The sequence below is a fragment of the Sus scrofa genome, unplaced genomic scaffold (assembly GCF_000003025.6).
Source record: "Sus scrofa isolate TJ Tabasco breed Duroc unplaced genomic scaffold, Sscrofa11.1 Contig2453, whole genome shotgun sequence".
In the NCBI taxonomy this organism is placed as follows: Eukaryota; Metazoa; Chordata; class Mammalia; order Artiodactyla; family Suidae; genus Sus; species Sus scrofa.
Window position 1 is genome coordinate 171,703 of NW_018085094.1, and position 26,492 is coordinate 198,194.

Here is a 26,492-nt window from a genome sequence, read left to right on the forward strand (position 1 = left end):
CATTCCTCTGGCCAATGAAACATCAAACTAATCATCATATACACAAATATATACATCAAAAGAGAAAACAGAAAACCTTCATTAACTGAACATATGACCAAATGTGACTTAACACACACAAAAACCAATATTTACATCTTGCACATATTAACTACATGTTAAGAAAACTGCACAATTATTCCAAGGGCATTGTGATAAACATCATGCATTTCTTAGATTTTTCATATATTTAAATATTTTGGAAAAGCATTCATGAGATACAAGTTGTTAATCAAACTATCTGTAATACAATGAAAGGAGTTACCATAACATGTCACGTTTTGGTGTGTAAACTCTGATCTTTTCAGTCATAAGTTCACAACTGAGGGTTTTTTAAATCAATTAATAGTTTATTAAGTGGGATTAGGAAATAAATTTATATTATGACATTGCTTTTTGTTGTGACTTTAATATAGAGTCAACACTCATAGATATTTCATATACCTTGAAACTAACAACGAAGTCTGAGGTATTTTGCTGAATAAAATGCTACCGGATTCTAGACTCCCTGACAATAAACTGGCATTCAAATGGCTTTGTACTAAGGGAAACAGACTCATGCAGTGATAGCCAGCATGATGGGGCCTCTTGAGCTAGATTTAAGGATATTCTAAACCAGAGGACCTGCAACCCCTAGCACAGACTAGGGTAAATCCTCTCTGAAAGGCACTTTCATCCTGGAGTTTAAATTATTATAAACTCTGGGAGTGGGATTTTTCAGAGGTGGCACACTGGTTTCACTCTTCAAAAAACTGTGATAACATGCAGGATAGTTTAGAGTTTACTAGGCATATTCACAACTGTATTCCAGCAGCTCAGGCCTTCATTGTAACACACACGCACAACACACACACACGGTAAACCCAACCTCTGTGCCGTTTGTATGTGACACGGAAACTCTACACATGCCACTGTGGGAAATAACCTATATTCACCACTGAGTCTGAGCATGACATGGATATGGTGACGAGACCAGGATTAGACTTTTGGCACCTACAATCCAGACTTCCACACTAATTACTCTAACAGAGCACTTTAAAAGAGTTACAAAGGAAACTCAACTCTAACCTTTCCTAGAGTTCTGACAGAGAAGAAAGAGAAAATGATTCCTGCAGTTTTTTACAATCTTATATAAGCCTTATTTTTGAGATATCAATGCTACTGTAGGAAAAGCAAAATCTTAGACAAGCAGTGGGTCTCAATGAGAAGAGCAGGACAGTTAGTGAGGAGGGCTGAGGGCAAGTCCGGTCCTATTAACAAGCTGTATGGTGTTGAGAGAGATACAACCACTAAAAAGAATTTAGTCTATTCTTGCCTAGGATGATCCTTGGAGACTGGACACATTATAGGCCACTTCCACATCCAAACCAATGATGTCGATGCTCCTGTGGATTTCTCAGTGGAGCCCTATCCCAATAGAAGTCTGTTTTCTCGTGGAGGCCATGAGTGATTCACTCATGGATACCATGGTTCCAGATGACACACAGGTAGAACAGGGCTTCAGGCACTGAAAGGCACACCCCTGTTTCTGCAGATTTTTAAGGTGGCCATGGTTTAGAAACCTATGCGCAGGGTTTCAAAGTGACCCAAGCAATCACTTCACAATGTAATAGGATAAGCTCTGCATGACCACTGCCATCCACGCTGTGTTTCTGTGAACTAAGCCGGCAGATTTCTAATGAACTCTCGCTGGTTTCACCAAAGACAGATTTAGGTGGACCCCTTTTCTCATAAAGTTCTCATTACCAACTCAACCCAGGCAATTATGTGACTGAAGCAAAGGACCATCTGCCAGCGTTAGAAATGCCACGTATTTTTTTGGCGCCAGCTTCAGCATCCTGTTCTGTGACTACTATGCCCAGGGCTTCAGCTGGTGAAAGTCTCCTACCATCAAAGCAGTTAATAAAAATACAAACTGTTATTGGGAGTTCCCATCGTGGCACAGTGGAAACAAATCCGACTAGTAACTATGAGGTTGTGGCTTCGATCCTGGCCTCGCTCAGTGGGTTAAGGATCCAGCATTGCCATGAGCCGTGGTGTAGGTCACAGACGCAGTGGGTCTCAATGAGAAGAGCTGTGGCTGTGGTGTAGGCTGGCAATTGTAGTTCCGATTTGACCCTTAGCCAGGGAACCTCCATATGCTCCAGGTGCGGCCCTAAAAAGAAAAATTAAAAAAATTAAAATAACTGTTACTGAGTTACTCTTCAATTGACAAGGCATACCAACCAAGCTCGTGCTATTTATGAATTATTCCACACGTTATTATAAGTTGATCAAACAGAATCCACATTCATAAAGTGTTAAGGTAGAAAACCAGTTAAATGTTTTCATCATTTATAAATCATTTATTGTTAATAGGTAAACCGGCATACCACTGGGTAATTTAACTTTTTTATTTTAAAAATTTTTTTTAATTTCCCCAATACATTATTCTTTTTCTACTGCACAGCATGGTGACTCAGTTACACATATATGTATACATTCTTTTTTCTCACATTATCATGTTCCATCATAATTGACTAGACATAGCTTCCAGTGCCACACAGCAGGATCTCATTGCTAATCCATTCCAAAGGCAATAGCCTGCATCTTTTAACCCCAAGCTCCCAGTCCATCGCACCCCTCCCCCTTGGCAACCACAAGTCTATTCTCCAACTCCATAATTTTCTTTTCTGTGGTATTTGTCTTTCCTTCCTGACTTACTTCACTCAGTATGAGAATCTCTAGTTTCATCCATGTTGCTGCAAATGAACATTCCTTAACATAATCAAAGCCATTTACAACAAACGCACAGCAAATATAATACTCAATGGAGAAAAGCTGAAAGCCTTCCCACTAAAATCTGGAACAAGACAAGGATGCCCACTCTCACCAGTGTTACTCAACATGGTACTGGAAGTCCCAGCTCCAACAATCAGACAAACAAAAGAAATAGAAGGCATCCAAATAGGAAGAGAAGAGGTAAAACTGTCACTGTATGCAGATGACCTGATACTATATATAGAAAACCCTATGGACTCAACCCAAAAAGTACTTGAACTGATTAACAAATTCAGCAAAGTAGCAGGATATAAGATTAATATTCAGAAATCAGTTACACTTCTGTATACTAACAATTAGAAAAGGAATACAAAAATACAATACCTTTTAAAATTGCCCTCCAAAAAATCAAATACCTGGGAATACATCTGACCAAGGAGGTGAAAGACTTACATGCTGAGAAATAAAACATTAAACAAGGAAATTATGTCATCTGCATACAGTGACAGTTTTACCTCTTCTCTTCCTATTTGGATGCCTTCTATTTCTTTTGTTTGTCTGATTGTTGGAGCTGGGACTTCCAGTACCACGTTGAATAACACTGGTGAGAGTGGGCATCCTTGTCTTGTTCCAGATTTTAGTGGGAAGGCTTTCAGCTTTTCTCCATTGAGTATTGTATTTGCTGTGGGTTTGTCATAAATGGCCTTTGTTATGTTAAGGAATGTTCTCTCTATACCCACTTTGGTAAGAGTTTTCATCATGAATGGATGTTGGACTTTGTCAAATGCTTTCTCTGCATCTGTGGAGATGATCATGTGGTTTTTGACTTTTCTTTTGTTAGTGTGGTGTATGCCATTGATTGATTTGCGTATGTTGAACCATCCGAGTGCACCTGGGAGGAATCTCACCTGGTTGTGGTGTATGATCTTTTGTATATGTTGTTGGATTCAGTTGGCTAAAATTTTGTCGAGAATTTTTGTGTCTATATTCATCAAAGATATTGGCCTCTAGTTTTCTTTTTTGGTGGTATCTTGGTCTGATTTTGAAATTAAGGTGATGGTGGTGTCATAGAATGTCTTTAGGAGTGTTCCTTCTTCTTCAACCTTTTGAAAAAGGTTAAGGAGGATGGGCACGAGATCCTCTTTGTACGTTTGGTAGAATTAACCTGTGGAGCCATCTGGTCTTGGGCTTTTATTTGTAGGGAGTGTTTTTATGACATACTCAATTTCATTTCTGGCAATTGGTCTGTTGATCTATTTCTTCTTGATTCAGTTTTGGCAGGCTGTAAGTCTCTAGAAAGTTGTCCATTTCTTCTAGGTTGTTAAATTTGTTAGCATACAATTGCTCATGGTATTCTCTCATGGTTTTTTTTTGTATTTCAGTAGTATCTGTTGTGACCTCTCCTTTTTCATTTCTTATTTTGTTTATTTGAGTTTTTCCTCTCCTCTTGTTGGTGAGTCTGGCCAGAGGTTTGCCAATTTTGTTTCCCTTTTCAAAGAACCAGCTCTTGGTTTATTGATTTTTTTCTATTGTTTTTTAATCTCTATTTTATTGATTTCCTCTCTGACCATTATGATTTCCTTTCTTCTGATGACTCTACGTTTTGTTTGTTCTTCTTTATCTATTTCATTTAGGCGGTGGGTTAAGTTGTCGATTTGAGATTTTTTCTTCTTTTTTGAGGAAGGCCTGTATTGCTGTGAATTTCCCTCTGAGCACTGCTTCTGCAGCATCCCATAGATTTTGTGCGGTTGTGTCTTCATTATCATTTGTCTTGAGGTATTTTTTAATTTCCTTCTTGATTTCCTCATTGACCCATGGGGTTTTTAGTAGCATGTTGCTTAGTCTCCATGTAGTGTGTTTTTTCTCATTTCTCTTCCTGTGGTTGATTTCTAGTTTCATGCCATTGTGGTCAGCGAAGATACTTGAAATAATGTCTATACTCTTGAATCTGTTGAGGTTAGCTTTGTGCCCCAGTACGTGATCAATTCTTGAGAATGTTCCTTGTGCACTTGAGAAGAATGTATATTCTGATTTTTTTGGATGTAATGTCCTGCAAATGTCAATTAAGTCTAACTTTTCTATTGTGTCCTTTAGGCTGTCTGTTGCCTTACTGATTTTCTGTCTGGAGGATCTGTCCCTTGAAGTGAGTGGGGTGTTAAAGTCTCCTGCCGTGATTGTATTCCCATCCATTTATCTTTTTAAATGTCTGTTAGTATTTGTCGTAGGTATCTGGGTGCTCCTACGTTAGGGGCACATATATTGATGATTGTAATATCCTCTTCTTGAATGGATCCTTTAACCATTAAATAGTGTCTTTCTTTGTCTTTCTTCATGGCCTTTGTTTTAAAGTCTATTTCGTCTGACATGAGTATTGCAACTCCTGCTTTCCTGCCTTGTCCATTGACATGAAATATCTTTTCCCATCCCCTCACTTTCAATCTGTATGTGTCCTTTGCCCTAAGGTGAGTTTCTTGTAGACAGCAGATTGAAGGTTTTTGCTTTCTTATCTAATTCTGCCACCCTGTGTCTTTTGATTGGAGCATTCAGTCCATTGACATTTAAGGTGATTATTGATAGATATGTACTTATTGCCATTTTAAACCTCGTTTTCCAGTTGATTCTTTGTTTCTCTTTCCTTCTTCTTCTCTTCTTCTTCTTCTTTTTTTTTTTTTTTTTTTTTGGTTGGATGGTTCCCATTTGTTTTATGCTTGAGTACTTTTCAGTTTTTGTGAATGTAATGTTCGGTTTTGATTTGTGTTGCCCTGTTTTTTAAGTGTGTTAACCCCGTCTTATATCTGCTTGCTTTAGCCTGATAGTCATATAGGCTCCAACACATCATTAAAATAAAAAAAGAATTATATTTTCTTACTTTCCTTCCCCACATTCTGTGATTTTGATGTCTTTTTTTAACATCTTCCTGTTTAGATCTGCTGCTGGCCTCTTTAAGTGACTGCTTCCCAATTGTGGTTTCTGCCATTCTAATTCTTCCTACTTTTTTTTTTTTTTCATTTAGAGAAGCCCTTTCAGTATTTCTTTTAGCTTTTGTTTGCTGGGGAAATTCTTAATTTCCCCTTCTATTTTGAATGATATTCTTGCTGGATAGAGTATTCTGGGTTGCACATTTTTCCCTTTCAGCACTTTAAATATATCTTGCTACTCCCTTCTGGCCTGTAGTGTTGCTGTAGAGAAATCAGCTGATAGCCTTATGGGGGCTCCCTTATAATTAACGCTTTGCTTTTCTCTTGCTGCCTTTAGAATCCTCTTTACCTTTAACTTTTGCCATTTTTATTATAATATATCTTGGTATGGGCCTGTTTGGGTTCAACTTGTTTGGGGCCCTCTGTGCTTACTGTATCTTGATATCAGTATTACAAAGTTTTCAGCCGTAATTTCTTCAAATATATTTTCGGTCCCCTTTTGTCTTCTCCTTCTGGAAGTCCTATTATGCACAGATGGCCCACTTTATGTTATCCCATAGGTCCCTTATATGGTTTTCATGTTTTTTCGGTCTGCTGTCCTGATTGGGTGATTTCCATTATTCTATCTTCCACATCACTAGTTCGTTCCTCTGCATTACTCATTCTGCTCATTACTGCCTTTAGCTCAGTTTGCATCTCTGCAAATGAATGGTCTAGTTTTTCTTGGCTCCTTCTTATATTTCCTAGTGCCTTTCTATAGGAATCTGCATTACTGTTCATATCCTCTCTTAATTCCTTCAGTATTTTCACTAACTCTCTCCCTTTTGAACTCAATGACTGTCAGGCTGCAGAGGTCTGTTTCATTGTTGACTGCTTTAGGTGGATTCTCCTGTTCCTTTAACTGGGAATGCTTTCTGAGCTTCCTCATCTTGCTTGTGTTTTTCTTTTTCTGTGAGTTTGGGAAAGCCAAACTGTAGTCTGTGAGGCTACTTCTATGTAAGCGTACTCCTTTGTATTTTTGGAGGGGTTACTATTTATTTTTTGGTGTGGGAGTTTGAATATTTGCTGTCTCTCTCTTTGGTGTGAGCAGGCTGTTATCCCCAGGATGCTCAGTGTGTTTTCAGGGAGAAGGAGGCACTGGGTAGGGCCAGCAGTCAGTTGGGCTCTCTACGGAAGCAAGGACCTGCAGGAAGGTGGCACAGGCTACTCCTAGTTGCAGGGCCCTGGGAAGTGGTAGTGAGCTCTAGGCAGATCTGCAAAACGACCAGAGTGTTTGGCAGTAGCAACAGCAGGGTGCGTGAGCTCCCAGGGGAGCGAGAGCAACAACAGCTCGTGTTGGATGGCAGTGCCCTCCTCTGAGGTGACTGGAACTGTGGGGGGGGGTGCCTGTTAAGAGACCTCTAGTGGGAATGGCCATGACAGTCTCTAGAGTCAGTGATAACTGTGGTGGTTTGCCCCCGCCACCTGTAGCCTATGCTTGAAGCAACCCGTCTCACTTAGCCCACATAGGAGGTGCTGCACAGGCTGTTCCTAGTTGTGGGATCCTGGGAAGTGAGAGAGATCAGGCACTGCATTGCCCGCAGTGTTTGGCAGTGGCAGCAGCAGGGCGGGTGTGCCTCCCGGGGAGCAAAAGAACAGGTGGTGTTCCATTGCAATGTCCTTCTCTGTGGTACCCTGTGAATTGGTTGGGGCTGCAAGTGATTTTTTTTCAGGTACCTCCAGTGGCAGTGGACCATGCCCACCTCTGGAATCAGGGATAACTGCAGTGGTTTACCTTTGCTGCCTTAGATCACGCAAGAAGCACCCTGTCCCACTTAGTCCACGCAGGAGGTGCTGCATGCTCCTAGTTGTAGGGTCTTTGGAAAGGACAGTGACCAAGTGTCTGGCTGCCGCCCAGAGCATTTGGCAGTGGCAGCTGCAGGGAGGGTGTGTTCCCAGGGGAGTGAGAGCACAGCTTATGGTGCTTGGTAGCAGTGCCCTTTTTTTCTTCTTTGCCAACCCCTGAGGTGACTGGGGTCACAGGTGGAGCTCACTCACAGACCCCCAGTGGTGGCAAGCCACCCCCCTCTGGCTCTGAGACTACCACCGTGGTCTGTCCCTACCATCTATAGATCATGCAAGAGGCCCCACATTGCACCTAGCTCCCTGATGCCCTTAGCCCACACAAAGAAATGCCTGGCCACTGGTAGCCTGCACAAGAAGTGCCCAGTCTGCCCTAAATGAGCAAGAGGCTTCTTGCTGCTTGTAGGCTACGTCAGAGCCACCGTGCCCTCTGAGTGCCTGTGGGAATGCTCATGCTCTAGTGCAGGGAGTTTCTACGGTGGTCCACCCCTCCTCTTCCCTCGTCCCCAGCAATGGCCCCTTGCCTCTCCTGCGGGTCCAGACCTTCTCCCAGGTTCCCTCTGCCCTGGTATTCCTCTCCCTAGCCCTTGGCATACCGTTCCCCTGCCTGTAGCTCACTGCTCCTTAGCTCCTCAGGCTGTCCCCACACAGCCAGCCCCAATCCTCTTCCGGGACTGACCTCCAGAGCCTAAGTCTCAGCTTCCAGCCCCTGCCCAAGCATCTCAGGCTGTGGTGTCCAGGCCGGTGGTACAGATGATCTGTGTGTGTGGCTCTCACTCTGCTTTGCTGTTCTCAGTCCAGCTGCTGTACTTTTTTTTTTTTTTTTTTGTCTTTTTGCCATTTCTTGGGCCGCTCCCACAGCACATGGAGGTTCCCAGGCTAGGGGTCGAATTGGACCCATAGCCACTGGCCTACGCCAGAGCCACAGCAATGCAGGATCCAAGCCCCATCTGCAACCTACACCACAGCTCACGGCAACGCCGGACACTTAACCCACTGAGCAAGGCCAGGGATGGAACCTGCAACCTCAGGGTTCCTAGTCAGATTCGTTAACCACTGCGCCATGACGGGAACTCCAGCTGCTGCACTTTTATCAGAGACTGTGAGGTCCCTCCTACTCCTCTCATCTTTGCCTCATTTAGGTGCCTTCCCAGAATGTGGGTTTTTCTCCTTCACTGCTCCCTCTCAGGAATGCTAGTCCCGTCCTGATTCCTTTTCTCTCTCTCTCTTTTGTTCTACCCAGTTATGTTAAGAGTTTCTTGCCCTTTTTGGAGGGCTGCATTGCCAGCATTCCTTTGCGGTTCTGTGCCAGTCATTTTTACAAGTACCTGTGTTTTTTTGATATGTTTGTGGGAGAAGGTGAGCCCGACCTCTTACTCCACTGCCATCTTGCTCCCCCACCACCCAATTTAATGTTTTAAATCCACTCTAAGGCTCTGAACAGCTTAAGGGACATTTTGAGTACAAATTTAAGTCCTCTATTTATCTTCAGTTAATATCTTTCAGCGAAAAAATGTGATAGACAACATGGTATAGGGATGCCTTTCAACAGTGAAGTATTAAAATACTGACATGAAAGACATTTTAAAAATGTAAAAAATGACCCCAATTCCAACAGAAAATACTTTATAAGCTTGGTTAAAGACACAAATTAAAACACCATTGTAAAAGAAATAACAAAAGGTCATGATATTGCTATTTCATGGATCTGGATCACCAAAAATAATATAAGTTGGTGAGAATAATTTGAAACTATCTTTGATGGTTATTAGAAAAAAGTACCCATATATGTAGAAAAGTCTGGGGGGTTACACTATGATCATCCCAAAGAACTGAATGAAGAGGGACCAGTTGTCCACCCTAAAAAGTTATACGTAATAAAAGTGCTTTAGTGACTCTTTCCACATCTCACAGTATCTCAGAATAGGAGGATGAAGAGAATACCCCATCACCCATTCAGTGCTTTAAAGACATCTGCGACAAGTGGTCACTTAGCCTCTCGAACAGTCTTGTGTTTTCATGGCATCTCTAATCATAAGGACATTCTCTCTTTTTTCCCTTTCTTAAGGCCGCACCTGCGGCATATGGAAGTTCCCAGGCTAGGGGTCAAATTGGAGTTACAGCTGCCTGCCTACACCACAGCCATGCAGGATCCAAGCTGTGTCTATGACCTACACCACAACTCAAGGCAATGTTAGATCCTTAGCCCACTGAGCAAGGCCAGGGATCAAACCGGCATCCTAATGGATGCCAGTCCAGTTCGTAACCCGTTGAGCCAGAACGGGAACTCCCAATAAGGACATTCTTAAAACAACAACGAAACAAACAAGTTTCCTGGTCTTAGCTGGTCTATTAGAAAATTTTAGGTTTACTTCCTCTTCTTTATGTTAGCTCACCAAACATCTGAGATTCACCCCTCAGCATGTTTCCTCTCCTGTGGACCATGCGCTCCAGGTACTGTCAGTGGCTGAGGCACAGCCCACATCTGGCTCTCACCAGTCTTCATCATTTTTTGAAAATGGCACAGAGAAGTCTAAACAGGTACAGAGCACAGTAGGACCAGTATTTCTTATGAATTAAAAAATTAAATGTTTACTAATGCAGAGTAAACATGTCACACGAGAATTACATTATTTGCAAGACAAAGAAATAATGCAAGAGCCAAATTAGTCATACCCTTCCAGAAACAATCATGGTAGAAAGTCTGGGTATACTTACAGGAAACATACTAATCTCAATACACACAGAAAGTAAGTGTGAAATAATTTCACCACCAAGCATCACATCTTTCAGCCCTAGTATTCAAAGGCTGTAATTTTTTTTACTTACCATGCTGTATATCTTTCATATCTAAATGAAGGCTAGACATCAATATTCCAACTGCTTGTGATCTTTTGTTGCTTAGTAACTTGACAACCTGCTCAAGAAACGAAAAGGGAGAATGTTATTCGAACTCGGTGATAGGCTTAAGAGCATATTATTTTTTACCCTAATGAAGAACAAATAACTTAAAATCATTAAAGGATCAGGACTGATGTGAAAGAGCTTTTGGGTTTTGCATCTCACATCTTCAAAGCACAGCATCTTTGCCTGGTCTTCACCAAGACCCTCAGCACCAAGCTATTTACTAGTCTTTCAAGAGCCTGATTTGCTACTATGAAAATATGTAATCATTTAGGAAATTAGTTTGTTCTCTGTAAAATAACAATTACACATCCAATCATTTGCAGCCTGGGATTTAAAAAGTATCCTTTTTTAAGTGCAGAACCCTGAAACACTGGTCAACAAGTAAATGGAAAAATAAAAGTACACAGAGACTCTGTTAGATCAGGTTAGTCTGGCCACAAAATAGGAAATGTGCTTTTATTCACAGATGTGGCTCAGATCCCATGTTGCTGTGGCGGGCAGCTGCAGCTCCAATTCGACCCCTAGCCTGGGAACTTCCATATGCTGCATGTACGGCCCTTAAAAAAAAAAGAGTCTCTCCAGATTTTGGTAACAATTATTTGTCTTTTGGTTTTCATTAGAACATTAAGGTTTTTGAAAGTTGAGGATTCTAATCCAAAAAATGTAATTAAAGCTACTAAAAATAATGAAGGAAACATTCCACTATTTTGTAGGAAAATAGCACAAATGTTTTGAGTAGAAAAGGAATTTCATGTATGTCAGGCTGATACTAGATTAAGCTTAATTAGGTAAATGGATTTCTTTACTAAAAGTAGACTGGTACAGGACTAGATTTGGTTCCTCTCTGCTAAGAGAACACGTTTACTTAGAATGCTACTTTTGATAACAGACTGTGATGTTCCTTGCCTTTAAGTGATCAATATTTGTTTTTAAGTATTCACAGTGGCCTATGATTCTATTTGACCAAATGTTTTTGAAGCTGATATTTTTGATGAACTTCCTATCAAATTTTGATTAAAGGTCTTTCAATTTAAGCTAACTTCAGGATTTCAGAGGGTCCCTAAGGCATCTCAGAAAAAAAAATTTTAACTAGCATTGGTTGGTATTTAAATACACAGAATTGTCAAATGAGTGATAAGCCTCCTCAGGTTATACAATATGAATAAATGTTATTAATATAGATGTGATAGAAATTATATAAGGTTTCCGAAATTTGGATATGTCCTGGTGTAATGTTATAATTTTAGTTATTTTAAAATATTCTATGTCAAAGCAACTTGGATAAGTGTCTTTGTCAAGAAGAATTGTGACCAGATCTTTAACCTTGTGTTTTTGAAGTCTTTAATAGACAGTTAAGGTGATGCTTTGGGAAACTGCCACATTTTTAAGAAGAGGGACCTTTCTCAAAAACAGGTTTCTGGTAACTTTTAAGTCATACTGCTAAACTAAGTAAGATACTTTGAAAGTTTAATGGAAACTCTGATGTCATAGAACTGTTCTAAGAGGGATTAACTTATGTAAGACTAAGTAAACTGATGAATATGGTGATGATTTTTGGTTTTGCCTGAGATGTAACTGGCTTTTCATCTGTGTCTTTTCCAGATGTGGGGAAAATTTTCCCCTTGGGCTAGTTGTGACTTACAGCAGTTTGGTAGATTATGCCTTTGTGGGCAGAGTTGAAGCATTTGTCCTTTTTTCTACCTAATCTCTCCAGAGTTTGGAAACTCTTATGGTCTAAACAGCTTTTTCAGATAAATTAGGAAGTCCACCTTCTAATAGATGCAAAAAGCCTCAAGGTATTTTGGTGACCTCAAAAAGCGACAGTTCCTCAGCACAGCTTTCCTGCCCTGAGAGACCTTTTAAAATTTCAATCTGCGACTCCTTGTGAAAAAAAATTTCAGCACAGCAAAATTGAAAGGAACAAATTATGATCAATTAACTGGACTCATTTTGAAAACAAACTAATCTTACTTTGGCTGTATTTGATTTTAAAACGAGAGTATTTTTAGAGAGAAAGAGACTATTCCAGTGGGTATCAAATTCTGATTCTGTTAATTTGAGGTCTGCATATTCTCTTTAAGGCCCACCTTACAGACAGTTCCTTCATTAAGCTGGAGAAGGGTGAGCCAAACTACTTCTTTAATCTTGTTCAACAGAACAGTATCGGAATCTAGTACGGCTATGACACAGAAAGTTAATAGATAGGCATGAGAATTGAAACCAAGAGCCTCACTCCAATTACAAATTAGACAACGATAGAGCTAAATCAGGTTCAATTTACTGTAGATAAAGAAGGAAAGAGAATTGTGCTATTTGTTCAAGATTCTAAGAAACATTCCCAGCCCAGGGTTGATGTGTTCCATCCCACAATAACCTTCATTGACCCAGTTCAGCAGGGAGTAAAACAGCATGGTTGTCACCCCTTTTCCCAAAAGATTGTGGATAGGACATTGACAGTGGGGAATTGTGGTAGGGGATAACATGTCTGACTCCATATTAGATCTGTTTCTTATAGTTTACCATTTGTATAGCTTATAGTATACATAATGGCCCATCTCAGGGAACCCTGCCCCCATGCTTGGTTGTTAAACTAAAATAACTTTGTTCAACTCACAGGGAATATCCTAATCCAGTCCTCATGTGAATGGCTGCAGAAAAGAAGAAATTAACACATGCTCTCTGAAACAAAGAGATACTTGCAACAATTTATGACATACTGCCTGTTTTACAAAATTGTTTTTTCTTACATTAACAAATGCTTGACTGAGCCTCTGATAACACAGGGTTCCATGAGATCCATGTCTGTAATCATGTAACTCTTGATATGGGACAAAGCAATAAGAGGGAATATTTTCCTGGATGGTAAGAGACTAATAAAATAGGTGGTCCAGATAACTTTGGCTACTGTTAAAAAGACCTAGTCCAGTAATAGCACATTGAATGGCCTATCAGTGAAATCTTTGCCAGACCTGGTAATAAGCATTCCTAGCACCATGGACTTAAATGGTAATGAAATGCCCCCAAAACCACGGTCAAGTTTATGACACTGAAGAAGCCCTGTCAACTAAAAATTGGCACTTGCCATCTGCCTCTATAAGGATCAGGTCAATAGCCACTGCAGTGGCTGACCTTCAACATCCCCTGAAGGGAATTCAGGGTGGACATCAGGAATGGGAGTCTCTGTGCTCTGGGAAAACTGGCAAAACAGGCCTCACATAGTTAGGTATTTTCAAAAGATTTTATAAGCCGAAACTCTTACATCTTCTCATATCTATAAAAGCACTAAAATGATTAATGGTGACATCTGCTTCGGCCACTGAGGAGAGAAATGTATTTGGAAGTAAAACTGGAGTGGCGGCCACCCACCCACAAAGCACTGTCTGCTGGTAAAACTGAGCAAGACCCTGTGGGTACTCCTGTCAAGTTTATAATTAACATCTTTAGCTGAACTTTTATTCCTTTTCTTGTCCAATGCTTGTTCCCTCAATATTGAAGAGTATCAAAGAAAAGGGGGGAATTGTAACTGAGCAGGACACTTTGAAGCCTTCTTGGGGTGGGCCCTTCCCCCCATTCTCTGCTTTAGCTCCTCTCTGAAGTATAACTTGTGTCTTGTTGGAGGTTTACAGGAACATGGTGACCTGACCTCTGTGGACAGCTACAAGAACAAAGGATTTCTGCACTAAGAAGTTTGCAACAATCAATCACACCCCTCCCTCACTTTGCTTTAAAAATGCTTTGCAATCTTGGTTCTGGGAGTTTGGGATATTTTGGGAGCATTAGCCACCTGTCTCCTTTCATGGACCTGCAATAAATCTTTCTCTGCTCCAAACACCGACATTTTGGTTTTTTTGGCTTCACTGTGCATCAGGCACATGGGCTTGGGCTAACTCTATTACTATGTAACTAAAACCACACAAAATTATTTAATCAGTCAATAATACTGTCATTACTTCAATAAAGTATGTATTTTATATACATCACATGGAATGTTACATAAGCAAGCTGATGCATTAAAGGCTTCACATTAAATATCCAATAAACAGACAACCCGCAGTTTCTTACAATCTAGTGAAATCACCCACTAAAGAGAGAAATTACATAAGTTTCTTGTGGTCTAAATACAGTCACAACAGGGGTTGTGTTTCTTAACTCCCAGTCAGGGAGAGCATGGTGCTTTCCTCTTAAACAGTGTCACATGGCCCTTCTGGAAGGAGTACTAGATTAGAGGGATGTATGGCCATCCCAATAAGGCAACGCCTTCCCTTATGAGGCTAAGACTGAGATTAAATAGAGTTAAACCCCAAAGCAGAATTACACAATGTAAAGATTGCTGTTTCTCACACAGATGTCAGAGTATGAGGAGATGCAATGTGCTGGAGGACCCAAAGATGCAAAAGCAGCCTTGGACGTGCTAATGAGAAGTGACAGGAGAATATGAAGAAATATGAAACAGTGAAACTGGACTAAACAAGAGGCTTAAGGATGGAAAGAGGTGCAGGGAGGGGACAATTATGAAACTCAGAATTTCCAATGCTCTGCTCTGTGAGCAGGTAGGAGATCTGTGTTTCAGTCCCTATCTTCACCTAAATTAGCAGCTCTGTAACTGTACAATTTCTTCAGCCAACAGATCCCAATTTTCCTATCTTAGAATATCTTAATAATCTCTATGCAATAGTCCCATAATTTGAGACAATCAAATATATAATAATTTTAAAGTATAAGTCATCTTGCAAATACAAGGTGTTGGTATTAATTTACTAGTTTAAATACTAGCAGCTATATTTTACAATGCTGAGCACTTGAGCTTATTCCCCTAAGAGGAAGATGAGGAATAAAAGAAATAAGGAATAAACCAAAGTTTAATAAACTCCACAATTAAGAGAGAAACCACACTACACATTGACCAATTTATAAAATGCTGTTTCTCTAAGAACTATTTAGACATAATGTTGGTCATTCCATAACTTTGATTTGGATTCAATTTTCTTACTTTGGAAAGATACGGTCATTTCTAGACTGATTCAGTGAAAATTAGGAGCCTTCTCTATGCTACCTGATACATTTCATGAAAACATCAGACATCTGCAATCTTAACTAGTCTACACTTAAAAGTAAAGAATGCTTATATGGGATTTTGCAGAGCAAGAGTGTATCAGGTTTTCTTAGTGTACACACACACGTATGTGTCCGTACACAGGGCGAACTGCCCTTCTTACCTACACCATCTCCTTCTATTCTGATTCATGTTAAGCCTCAGGGCAGGGTAGCCATCTCGCAGGCATCAAAGCAACCCAAGGCACTGCAGACCACAGGAGGCACTGACACTCTATGCCCTGGAGTGCTTTTTCATGGACCTATGATCTAATTTCCCTTGGAGATACACACTTAGGAACAAAACTAGTGGGTCATGTTGTACACATATCATACTTTAGCATTTACTACCAAATAGATTTCTGCAGTAATTGTACTTGTTTGCACATTGGTAGACTAATGAATGAACAAACAAAACTTCATACTTTTCTATAATATTCTTAAAGATTTATAAACATAGTTGTGATAAAATATTAAATATCATGGAACAAAATCAAATGATTAAACAAGTCACTTAGGAACGTCTGAACCAATTAGGTGTTTGGAAAGCATTAGCCAGTAGTGTCCACAGAAACCCACACATGAAGGACAGACAACAGTAACTAAGTTAGATATTCAACAAACAAGTTTTAATTTCTTCACCCATGACCATTATCCAAGCATACATTAGCAGTGGATACAGGAATACACAGTGTTGGACATATTTCAAGTGTTCGTAAACTGTTAAATAAATTTCTAATGAATAGCTAAATCATGTCAACACTATAGTTAGCTGCATAAAGGTGTTCATTAAAAATTAAAAATACACTCAGAAAAATAAAATACCTGGGAATAAACATGACCAAGGAGGTGAAAGACTTATATGTCAAGAACTATAAAACATTAATCAAGAAAATTAAAGAGGAGTCAAAGAAATGGAACAATATTCTAGGCTCCTGGGTTGGAAAATATTGTAAAAATAGCCATACTATCCAAAGCAATCTACAAATTCCATGCAATCCCTATCAAATTACCCATGACATTTTTCACAGAACTAGAACAAACAATCCAAAAATTTATGTGGAAGCACAAAAGACCCAGAACTGCCAAAGCAATTCTGAGGAACAAAAATCAAGCAGGAGGCATAACTCTCCCAGACTTCAGGCAGTATTACAAAGCCACAGTCATCAAGACAGGGTGATACTGGTACCAAAACAGACATGCAGACCAATGGAACAGAATAGAGAACCCAGAAATAAACCCAGACACCCATGGTCAATTAATCTTTAACAAGGGAAGCAAAAATGTAAAATGGGTAAAAGACAGTCTTTTCAGCAAGAGGTGCTGGAAAAACTGGACAGCTGCATGCAAATCAATTAAACTAGAACACACCCCTCACATCATGCACAAAAATAAACTCAAAATGGCTGAAAGACTTAAATATAAGACAAGACATCATCAAACTCCTGGAAGAGAACATAGGCAAAACATTCTCTGACATCAAACTTACAAATGTTTTCTCAGGTCAGTCTCCCAAAGCAACAGAAATAAAAGCAAACATAAACCAATGGGACCTAATCAAACTGACAAGCTTTTGCACAGCAAAGGAAACCATAAAAAAAAAAAAACCAAACAAACCAAAAAGACAACTTACAGAATGGGAGAAAATAGTTTCAAATGATGCAACTGACAAGGGCCTAATCTCTAAAATATACCAACAACTTACACAACTCAACAACAAAAAAGCCAACAACCCAATTGAAAAATGGGCAAAAGACATGAATAGACCTTTCTCCAAGGAAGATAAACACATGGCCAACAAGCACTTGAAACAATGCTCAACATCCCTGATTACTAGAGAAATGCAAATCAAAACTACCATGAGATACCACCTCACACCAGTCAGAATGGCCATCATTAATAAGTCCACAAATAACAAGTGCTAGAGGGGGTGTGGAGAAAAGGGAACCCTCTTGCACTGTTGGTGGGAATGTAAGCTGGTACAACCTCTATGAAGAACAGTATGGCGGTGCCTTAGAAAACTATACATAGAACTACCATATGACCCAGCAATCCCACTCTGGGGCATATATCTGGACAAAACTTTCCTTGAAAAAGACACATGTACCCTTATGTTCACTGCGCCACTATTCACAACAGCCAAGACATGGAAACAACCTAAATGTCCACTGAAAGATGAATGGATTAAGCAGATGTGGTATATATACACAATGGAATACTACTCAGCCATAAAAAGAACAAAATAATGCCATTTGCAGCAACATGGATGGAACTAGAGACTCCCCACACTAAGTGAAGTTAAGTCAGAAAGAGAAAGACAAATACCATATGATATCGCTTATATCTGGAATCTAATATATGGCACAAATGAAACCTTCCACAGAAAAGAAAATCATGGACTTGTAGAACAGACTTAGGTTTCCAAGGGGGAGGGGGAGGGAGTGGGATAGACTGGGAATTTGAGCTTAATAGCTGCAAACTATTGCCTTTGGGATGGATTAGCATTGAGATCCTGCTGTATAGCTCTGGGAACTATGTCTAGTCACTTGTGAAGGAGCATGATAATGTGAGAAAAAAGAATGTATGTATGTATATATGTGTGACGGGGTCACCTTGCTGTACAGTAGAAAACTGACAGAACACTGTAAACCAGCTACAATGGAAAAAAAAAGAAAATCATTAAAAAGAAAAAAATTTAAAAAAACAAAGTGAAAAAATAAAAATACTTTTGAATGATCTGTAAGAATCCTTGGAAAATACAACTGGCAAATATTTACTTCTGGATTAGATCTTCCTAGCCAATTCATTCTGTGTCATATTAGCATTTGTAGGTAATATGTTCATAGAAGACAAACTACATCAGATCAAAATAATGAGAAAACAAATCATCTTTTTAAAGAGACTCATTTAGAAGTCAAATAAAAGCAGTTTCAGAATCAGATGCTATTTGTATTATGAAAGTCTGTTCTCCCAGCTCAGCATTACTCTTGAGTTTAGGGCAGCAAGAAGGCAAAGGGAGTCAAGTACTGTCTGGAATTCTACACATATAACTCAACTCCAACCTTCTCACAAATTCCAGTCTCACTCTGCAATCTTCTTATCCCACCCTACCAAGCTAAAGCTACCGGTTCAGTGCTATACAGTTACTATTCAATAAAGAGTCATGGAGTGAATTAATGGCATGTGCAATCTCTTGTTACCTTATTGCTCCTATGAAATCACTTTATTCTACACAATGACTTGCTCTCATGGGAAGCCATAGGTTACTTCATGTAAATGATTCTATCTCCCAACAAAGGTCATCTGGGGTGTTTCATTTATCTATTTCTACAAATCCAGAGGATGGAAAGGTATCAAAAATGCAGAGTGATAAACAAAAGTATAACAACAACACCTCTGGAAACTGAAAATGCAAGATCCAGATGCATGAAATCTCATGGTCTGTACCAAGGCATGAGCTAGGGGCACCAGCAGCTGACCAGCATAGCTGAGCCAAGACTGACCTGAATGGCTCTTGTAAAAATCCCTGAATATTTTCTAAAGTAATGGTAATTCATCTGACTATACCTATTAATTATCTGCTCAAGGATCATGCATCAACAGAAACCATCAGCAGTCAAATAAATGGATTAACCCTTATGATAACAGAATTGCTACCCCAGCCTTCAAAAGCCTTCAAATCATTTCCTTGTTTTATGAGACAAGAGGTAGAAATATAACCTGAAGACCCAAGACCCAAATTCCAACCCCTTCCTAAGACTGGTCCCACTTGTTTAAAGATGACATCCCTCTTATCTTCAGCTGCCATTAAAGGAAGCAACACTGAATTTGCTGAACACATAGAAGAGTCACTTTCAACTTTCTAGGCACTTCCATGAAAAGCTCAGCCCAAAGTAGCAACCAAGAAGAAAACAAAACCTCTGAAACAAACCTCAGAACAAAATCATAAGATTAAACAAGTCACCAGGAACCTCTGAACCAGTTACAGGTTTACTATACATACGGTCTTTTCAAAAAGCCTAGTAACTAGGAAACATATCATCAAGGCTGGTAACAGACACATACCATGGAGTGTCTCACTGTGTTAGAGGTCTGAAGTAAGCAGTTAAAGGCCTGGCTTGATACCCTGAAGACTCCAAAAAGAATGGATGATGCCAGTGAGGGAAGAGAAAAATCCATTTTCAGGTAATCACCTGAAAGAAAATCACTCTTCAACCGATGGAACCAAGTGGATGAAAGAATTACAGTAGAGCAGAAAATATGCGACTCTGAACAGAACCTTATGCCTAACTTCCACCGTGGCTCATTCATGGACTAAATCTGTGTGAGCACAAATCATGACCTCAGATCCTTGACCCCCATCTCACTACAAGCACAGACTATTCTATACCAAAAACAATCTCCCAGTTGGGGGTAAAGGGAGGGACTTCACACAACGTAACAGAAAAGAATAACCTGAAGTCTTAAATAATAGACACCTTAAAAAGAGAATATATGAAGAATCAGGAGTGACTAGTGATTAAGGTACCAGCCTTTTAGAGTAGAATTCCTTATGCCATCCCAACTTTGATGTTGGGGAGGGATGAGAGCAGAGATGGATTTTTATCATCAGAGATAACACTTCTAACACCTGAAGATAGGAAAATCTTAAATCTCACTGATGCAAGATTAGGTATTTAACAAATCAATAACTAAATATATGAAAAGATGCTTTTTAAAGAAATGTAACTGAGCTACAGCCATTTTACAAAAACATACTCTTTCACTTCTCAGATTGCTAACTTGACCTAGAAGTGCCTCTATTTTATGATGCAATGATGACATCCAAGCTTGTGGAGCTACCCCAGGACAGTGAGGAGTTATTCCTGACTCACTGCAATATCTCAGGCTTCCTCTCTCTCTCCCTTTCCAATTTTTGAAGTGGAAGCCAAAAAGCTGGTAACCAAAGCACAGGCAAGAAAGAGAACAATTTGAATTTGTATAACTGGTTTGATAAAACAAGACTGGGGAAATAAGATCTAGACGCTAGCCATTAAAGAACTCCGTGTTTTCCCAGAAGAAGTACCGGGAATACAGGAGTCATCCTTATCTGACTCGTCATGAGTTTCTAATTACAACTCATCTATGGAGAGACTGATATACACATATCTTTTTGGTAATGACAGAAGTTTTAACACATCTCCTAAAAGAGAAGTCATGTGATTATTCTCCAACATTACAGTAATGATAAGCATGACATATGTTTCCTTGTGGTAGAAAAGAAACAGACATGCAAACTCAGATTGGATTTGGGCTTAAAGAGACAGAAATCCGCATCTTCACAAATAATGCTCAAATGCACTCACCCTTCCAAGGCCTCTTTCCCTTTCTTCTACAATGGATTTTCCCTTTTCTGGAAGTTCTCTACACCCTTGATATCTTCTCCAACAGAAGTTCTGCCCAGTGTGTATAATTTCTCTGGCCCTCCTCACCTTCCTCTCCTCTTTTCAGGGGTCATCGGGAAGAAGGTTAAGGATCATGGCGAGGGTAGGGGGGTTCAGTGCCACCTGAGGAGGTTGTTAATGCAAAAAAAATTCAATAATTTGTACGAATTTTTTCTGCCCCCCTTTTTCTTTGTCCCCCTAGAAAAACCAGCTGACACTATAGTCTAAAGGATAGTCTGACTGGAAGAAATGAAAAAGAATGAACCTATTATCATGCTATCCATCAGTTTAAAAACACCTTATCAGGGTGGAAAAAAAAGTATACATGTAAGTGTAATTTGGTCCCCATGCTGTACAGCGGAAAAAAATAAATTAAAAAAATAAAAACACCTTATCAATGAAAAGAATCCGGGGAAAATAATAAATTAATGTACCATGGCAATTCCATCACTACCAAAATCTCTTTCATCCATTTGAAAGGCTGATTTACATACACCCCAAACTTTAAAGAAACTATGAAATACAGAGATTGTCACCAGCAGGTTTCACAACAGTTGTCAGGAACCTACCTCCAAAGTTCTAGATCATTGGGTTGAAGGCCAATGTGCAGTGTTTGAGAAGATCTGCCCCTTGCTTTTGGTTCTTCATATGAAAATATAGAGAGGGACATAATAGTCCATTTTTACCCCTAACTAGTTAGTAAAGAGTCAGGGTCTTATTACCTCTAAGATTACTTTACTGAGTTTTCAGAATAACTAATATTTTTCCAAATGTAAACTTTTCTGTGAAATTTTGGGTGGGTCCTCAGAAAGATAATATGTTATTCCCTTCAAATGACTTATATGTGTTAAAAATATTTTAGCAAGAGAGATGATTTCATGTGCTTGAGAAGAAAAAAGATCCCAATTACAGTAGTTTTCTAATAACTTGAGTTTATTAAATGTCTGTAAAAGTTGAATGAATGAAAAAGCATGGGCAATATATAAGCCACTGAAAATTTAAAACATTACATTACATTTTTTGACTTTTTTTCTTTTCTTCTCTCCTTTTTTTTTGGCCATGTTGAAGGCATGAAGAAGTTCCTGGGCCAGGTATCAAACCTGTGCCACAGCAGTAACAATGCGGATCCTTAACCCACTGAGCCACCAGGGAACTCTTCAGGTTACACTTTAAAAATGCAATTTCAGTGTAAGTAAACACACAGAAAAGATAAAATACAAACATGGGCAAAAGAGCAAGACTGCAGTAAGATGAGTAGAAAAGGGCAACAATGACAGATTTCAATATATATAGTCCTGTGTGATTCAGTAAAAATGTGTAACAGACTATTACAAAGAGGAAGTGGTACAGTTATTAAAACAGGGCAGTGAAATCTATAACCTCAACAATGGTAATGTGATTTATGAAGTTGAATCAAGATAAAAAGATGGCAAACTACAAACAAACAATAAATTACTGTTTGGTATGAGTTATGCATTAAATACCCTTTCTATAATTTTGCCTTTTGGATGCAATACATGAAATGCTAATTTTACGTCAATAGGGAATACAGAAAAGAGTAAAGATTCTTGAACCATACAAAATTACACATACCGTTAAGATAGCTATGCTCATCCTCTTAGACACAATTCACATGGCCTAGCTAAAAAGAGGTTAATAAATACATGAAAAAGATCTTGAAAGTAGGCTTCCAATTCCATAGTGTTGCATGATTTCAAATGAGGTAAAAGAATGAGCAAATGGTAGAGATCCAGGAAGAAAGATGTTCAGATACTTCTGGTAAATGCAGAATGCAGGAAATAACATTTCCAGAAAATGTGAGGAAAACATATGGAACATGTTACCAGGAAGAAAACAAGCAGTGAGAATTGATGAGTTCAAGAAGTGTCTGGAGATGCTTTGGAGAACAGGGGCATTTCTTAATGGGAGAAACTCAGAAGGATAATAAAGACCTGATATAAATTTTCTAAGAGGATTTCCTAACACTATTTCTGGCCCTTGAAGACATTTGCTGGATAAATAACACCAATGAGGGTCACTTCACACAGGGCTTTACTCTGTTTAGGGAGAAAATCTCTCAATAAATCATGTCTTAAATTTGAAAATGTAAACTGTCAAATCAGTTCAAGACCGACTTCCAAGTAATCACTACAGTTACTCCAAGCCCCTCAAGCCCCTCAACTATCTCTCCAGATTAAAGAGGACAGGGTCTCAAATTTCCATGTCTTCAAATCGCTATTCAGAAGCTATGCTTTTTCTTCCAATTTATATACCCTACTCTAATTTCACCAATAGTATAATCTGTTTTTAAACTGTGTAGTTTACAATAATACCTGTTCACTTCCTAATTTTTTGCATCCCAGAATAAACTGCAAAAACATCCAGAATAAACTGAAACCAACCTGCCATTTGATTATTTTCCATATGTGCATTTTATAATGATCAGAATTTGAAATTAAAACAAGCTTTAGCCATACTTGGTAGAAAGGGGGTAAAATATTTCTAATCTTTTTAAAAGGGGAAATTTGGTTTGGTCTTATATTTGTCTGCTTTGTATTTGGGGTAAGACCCCAAAAAGGTAGTCTAATATGTTTCTACTTTGTTTTTGGAAGGTAGATCCTCTCCCATCTGCTTCCTATGCAGCAATATTCAAAAGGAAGCTCGGACCTGGGACCCCTGGCTGCAGTGCCTGCACCTGGACAAACGTCTCCTTGAACAACAAAGTACAAAAAAACTATAGGAACTAAAAATAGCTGTGTGCATGTGCAGCTTGGGGCAAATTACGGACAAGATGCAAAAAGACCAAAAATCCAACTGCCACTTCTGAGGAGCCAGGAGCAAAAACTAGGTACTGTGCATACCTGTTGCATACACTACTACCCAAGGGGTGGGCAGACCACTTAAGCCATCCCTCCTGCCCAACACCTGGGCTTGCCCCTACACTCACCCCATATAAGAAACCACGTCACCAACCCCTCAGGGAGTAAGCAAGGGAATATGTTACTTGTTGCTCTCCCCTGCTGCAACAGGGGCCCCAATAATCTTGCCTGAATTTGTCTGGTCTCTTATCAATTTCTATTGAGTGGGAAGCCCAAGAACCCCAGTAGGTAACAGCAGTACTATAACACAAAGGCTTTTAACTACAAAAAAGTGCAGGGTAACACTGCAACTTAACTTTCAAAACAACAACAAAATGTTATTTTTTCTTCCCTTGCCAGGTCAAAGGACAGAGACTTGCTCACTTTTTATGGAGTTCTGTGCTGATCTAGGATTCAAGAAGCATGTCTCAATTCAAACAGACTTGTGGTTGCCCCGGGGGTGGGGTGGGGGTTGGGGGGTGGAGGGGAGGTGGAGGGAGTGGGAGGGATTGGGAGCTTGGGGTTAACCAATGCAAACTATTGCTCATGGAATGGATTTACAATGAAATCCTGCTGTGTAGCACTGAGAACTATGTCTAGATACTTACAACGCAGTATGACAATGGGAGAAAAAATTATGTATACATGTATGTGTAACTGGGTCCCCATGCTGTATAGTGAGAAAAAAAAAAGTGTGTTGGGGGAAATAACAATAAAAAATAAATTTTAATACTTAAAGAAATTTTTAGCTTTTAGTGCTGCCTGAAGAACATGCTAGTGTCATTTTTTTTTTTTTTTGGCACTAGAAACAAAGTAGGAGAAATTCTATACTAATTATGAAAAATTTTACTGATAACACTAAAGTACAGAAAACTTTAGGGCTGCAAGTAAAGCCACTGACATTATACACAAAAGTATATTTTGTACTATACTTACAGCTAAGAAAATACAAAGAACCACTTGCTTATGTTTTGTGAAAAATTTTAATGACATTAGAACAAATTCATGTGGAGAAATACATAAACCTGTCCATAAAGATTGCCTTACAGAACAGTTAAAGAAAAACCTTGCCAAAGTTCCTCAAAACACATGATTTTTATGACTGTATAGGAAAAAGTGATAAGAAAATGTGCTTGAACACTATGCAAAACTGTGGCCTAACTGCAGCCGACACACTCACTTCTTTTTTTTTTTTTTTTTTTCCATTTCAAATTCACTCTCATCTTTCCCAGTAACTTCTAGGTGGCAAAGTTTATACCAGAGGTTCTTAAAATGCTTTCTAAAATTTGACATTTTTAAGTCACTTTTCCTACCCTAGTTAAAGTTGTTCAGTTATCAAAGGATAGGCATTTCATTCACTTTTAATCCTGCAACAACCTCATGTAAAACAATTCAATAAAACCATCAAACTTGAGCTTTTTTTTTTTTTTTGGCTTTTGAAGCTAAACACATATAAACAATGCAATGGTACCATAATTAGTGCTAAATCAGGTCCTGATTCTTCCATGAAGGCATCATTAACTATTCCCCCCCAATCAATAGTTTTTGGTCTTCACTTTCTTCATGTGTAAAAGGATAAGAAATGAAGTTCACAAGAGAACATAAAACCTCATGTGCCATGTACCAATGCACTGAGAGTGGCACTGAGTGGGGGAGAGAGTGAGCTGAGGGTGCCAATGTGGCCAATTTTAATTAGGCACTTAAGTTTAGGTGTAATCATACAAATCCCCTCCAGGACATTTGTCTGTTCAAAATACAAGTTAAAATCATAGAGGTCTTTAGATTTTGCTTTCAATGCTCTTTCATACATAAGGATTGGAAGGGAGGAAAATCCTTTGCAGCTTTCATTGGTATGGGCAGTAAACCATCTATGGTCAAAGTTAAACCAATAATGGACATACCTTCATAAACACAGCAGATGTATCTTCAGCGGGAGGGGAGGGTTACCAGTGACTTTGTGTTTACTAGAAGGCTAAGAGGTCTCCTAAACAGGTTTTAATTGTATTCCCAGGGCCCATATTCCTAAAGAGAAAAATCACAGTCCATATCTTCAGTTTCTTCATCAAAAGCAGAGATAATCTTCTCCTTCAAGGATTAATGACTCTGGCCTATAAAATTATATTCATTCTGCTAGTTAAAAACTAGCTCATACTTTTGAAAATATATTTTTGGGAGAGTTATCTCTCTCTCTCTTTTTTTTTTTTTTTTTTTTTGCTTCTTAGGGTGGCACCTGTAGCCTATGGAGGTTCCCAAACTAGGGGTCAAATCAGAGCTGTAGCCGGCAGCCTACACCACAGCCACATACAGGATCTGAGCCGCATCTGCAACCTATACCATAGCTCATGGCAACACCAGATCCTTAACCCACTGAGCAAGGCCAGGGATTGAACCTTCGTCCTCATGGATGCTAGTTAGATTCATTAATCGCTGAGCCACGATGGGAACTCCCTCTTGGTTCCTCTTTTTTTTTTTTTTTTTTTTTTTTTTGTCTTTTTGCCATTTCTTGGGCCGCTCCCGCGGCATATGGAGGTTACCAGGCTAGGAGTCAAATCGGAGCCGTAGCCACCGGCCTACACCACAGCTCATGGCAACGCCAGATCCTTAACCCACTGAGCAAGGCCAGGGATCGAACCCGCAACCTCATGGTTCCTAGT

General features: G+C 39.3%; 1 protein-coding gene across 1 annotated transcript in view; it reads right to left on the bottom strand.

Annotated features, from left to right (window-relative positions):
- The window catches only part of FMN2 (formin 2), a 308,540-nt gene that overhangs the window by 125,598 nt on the left and 156,450 nt on the right, over positions 1–26,492 (bottom strand). The window contains 1 exon segment of the mRNA XM_021081836.1: positions 10,389–10,476. Coding sequence (XP_020937495.1) covers positions 10,389–10,476 — 88 coding nt within the window.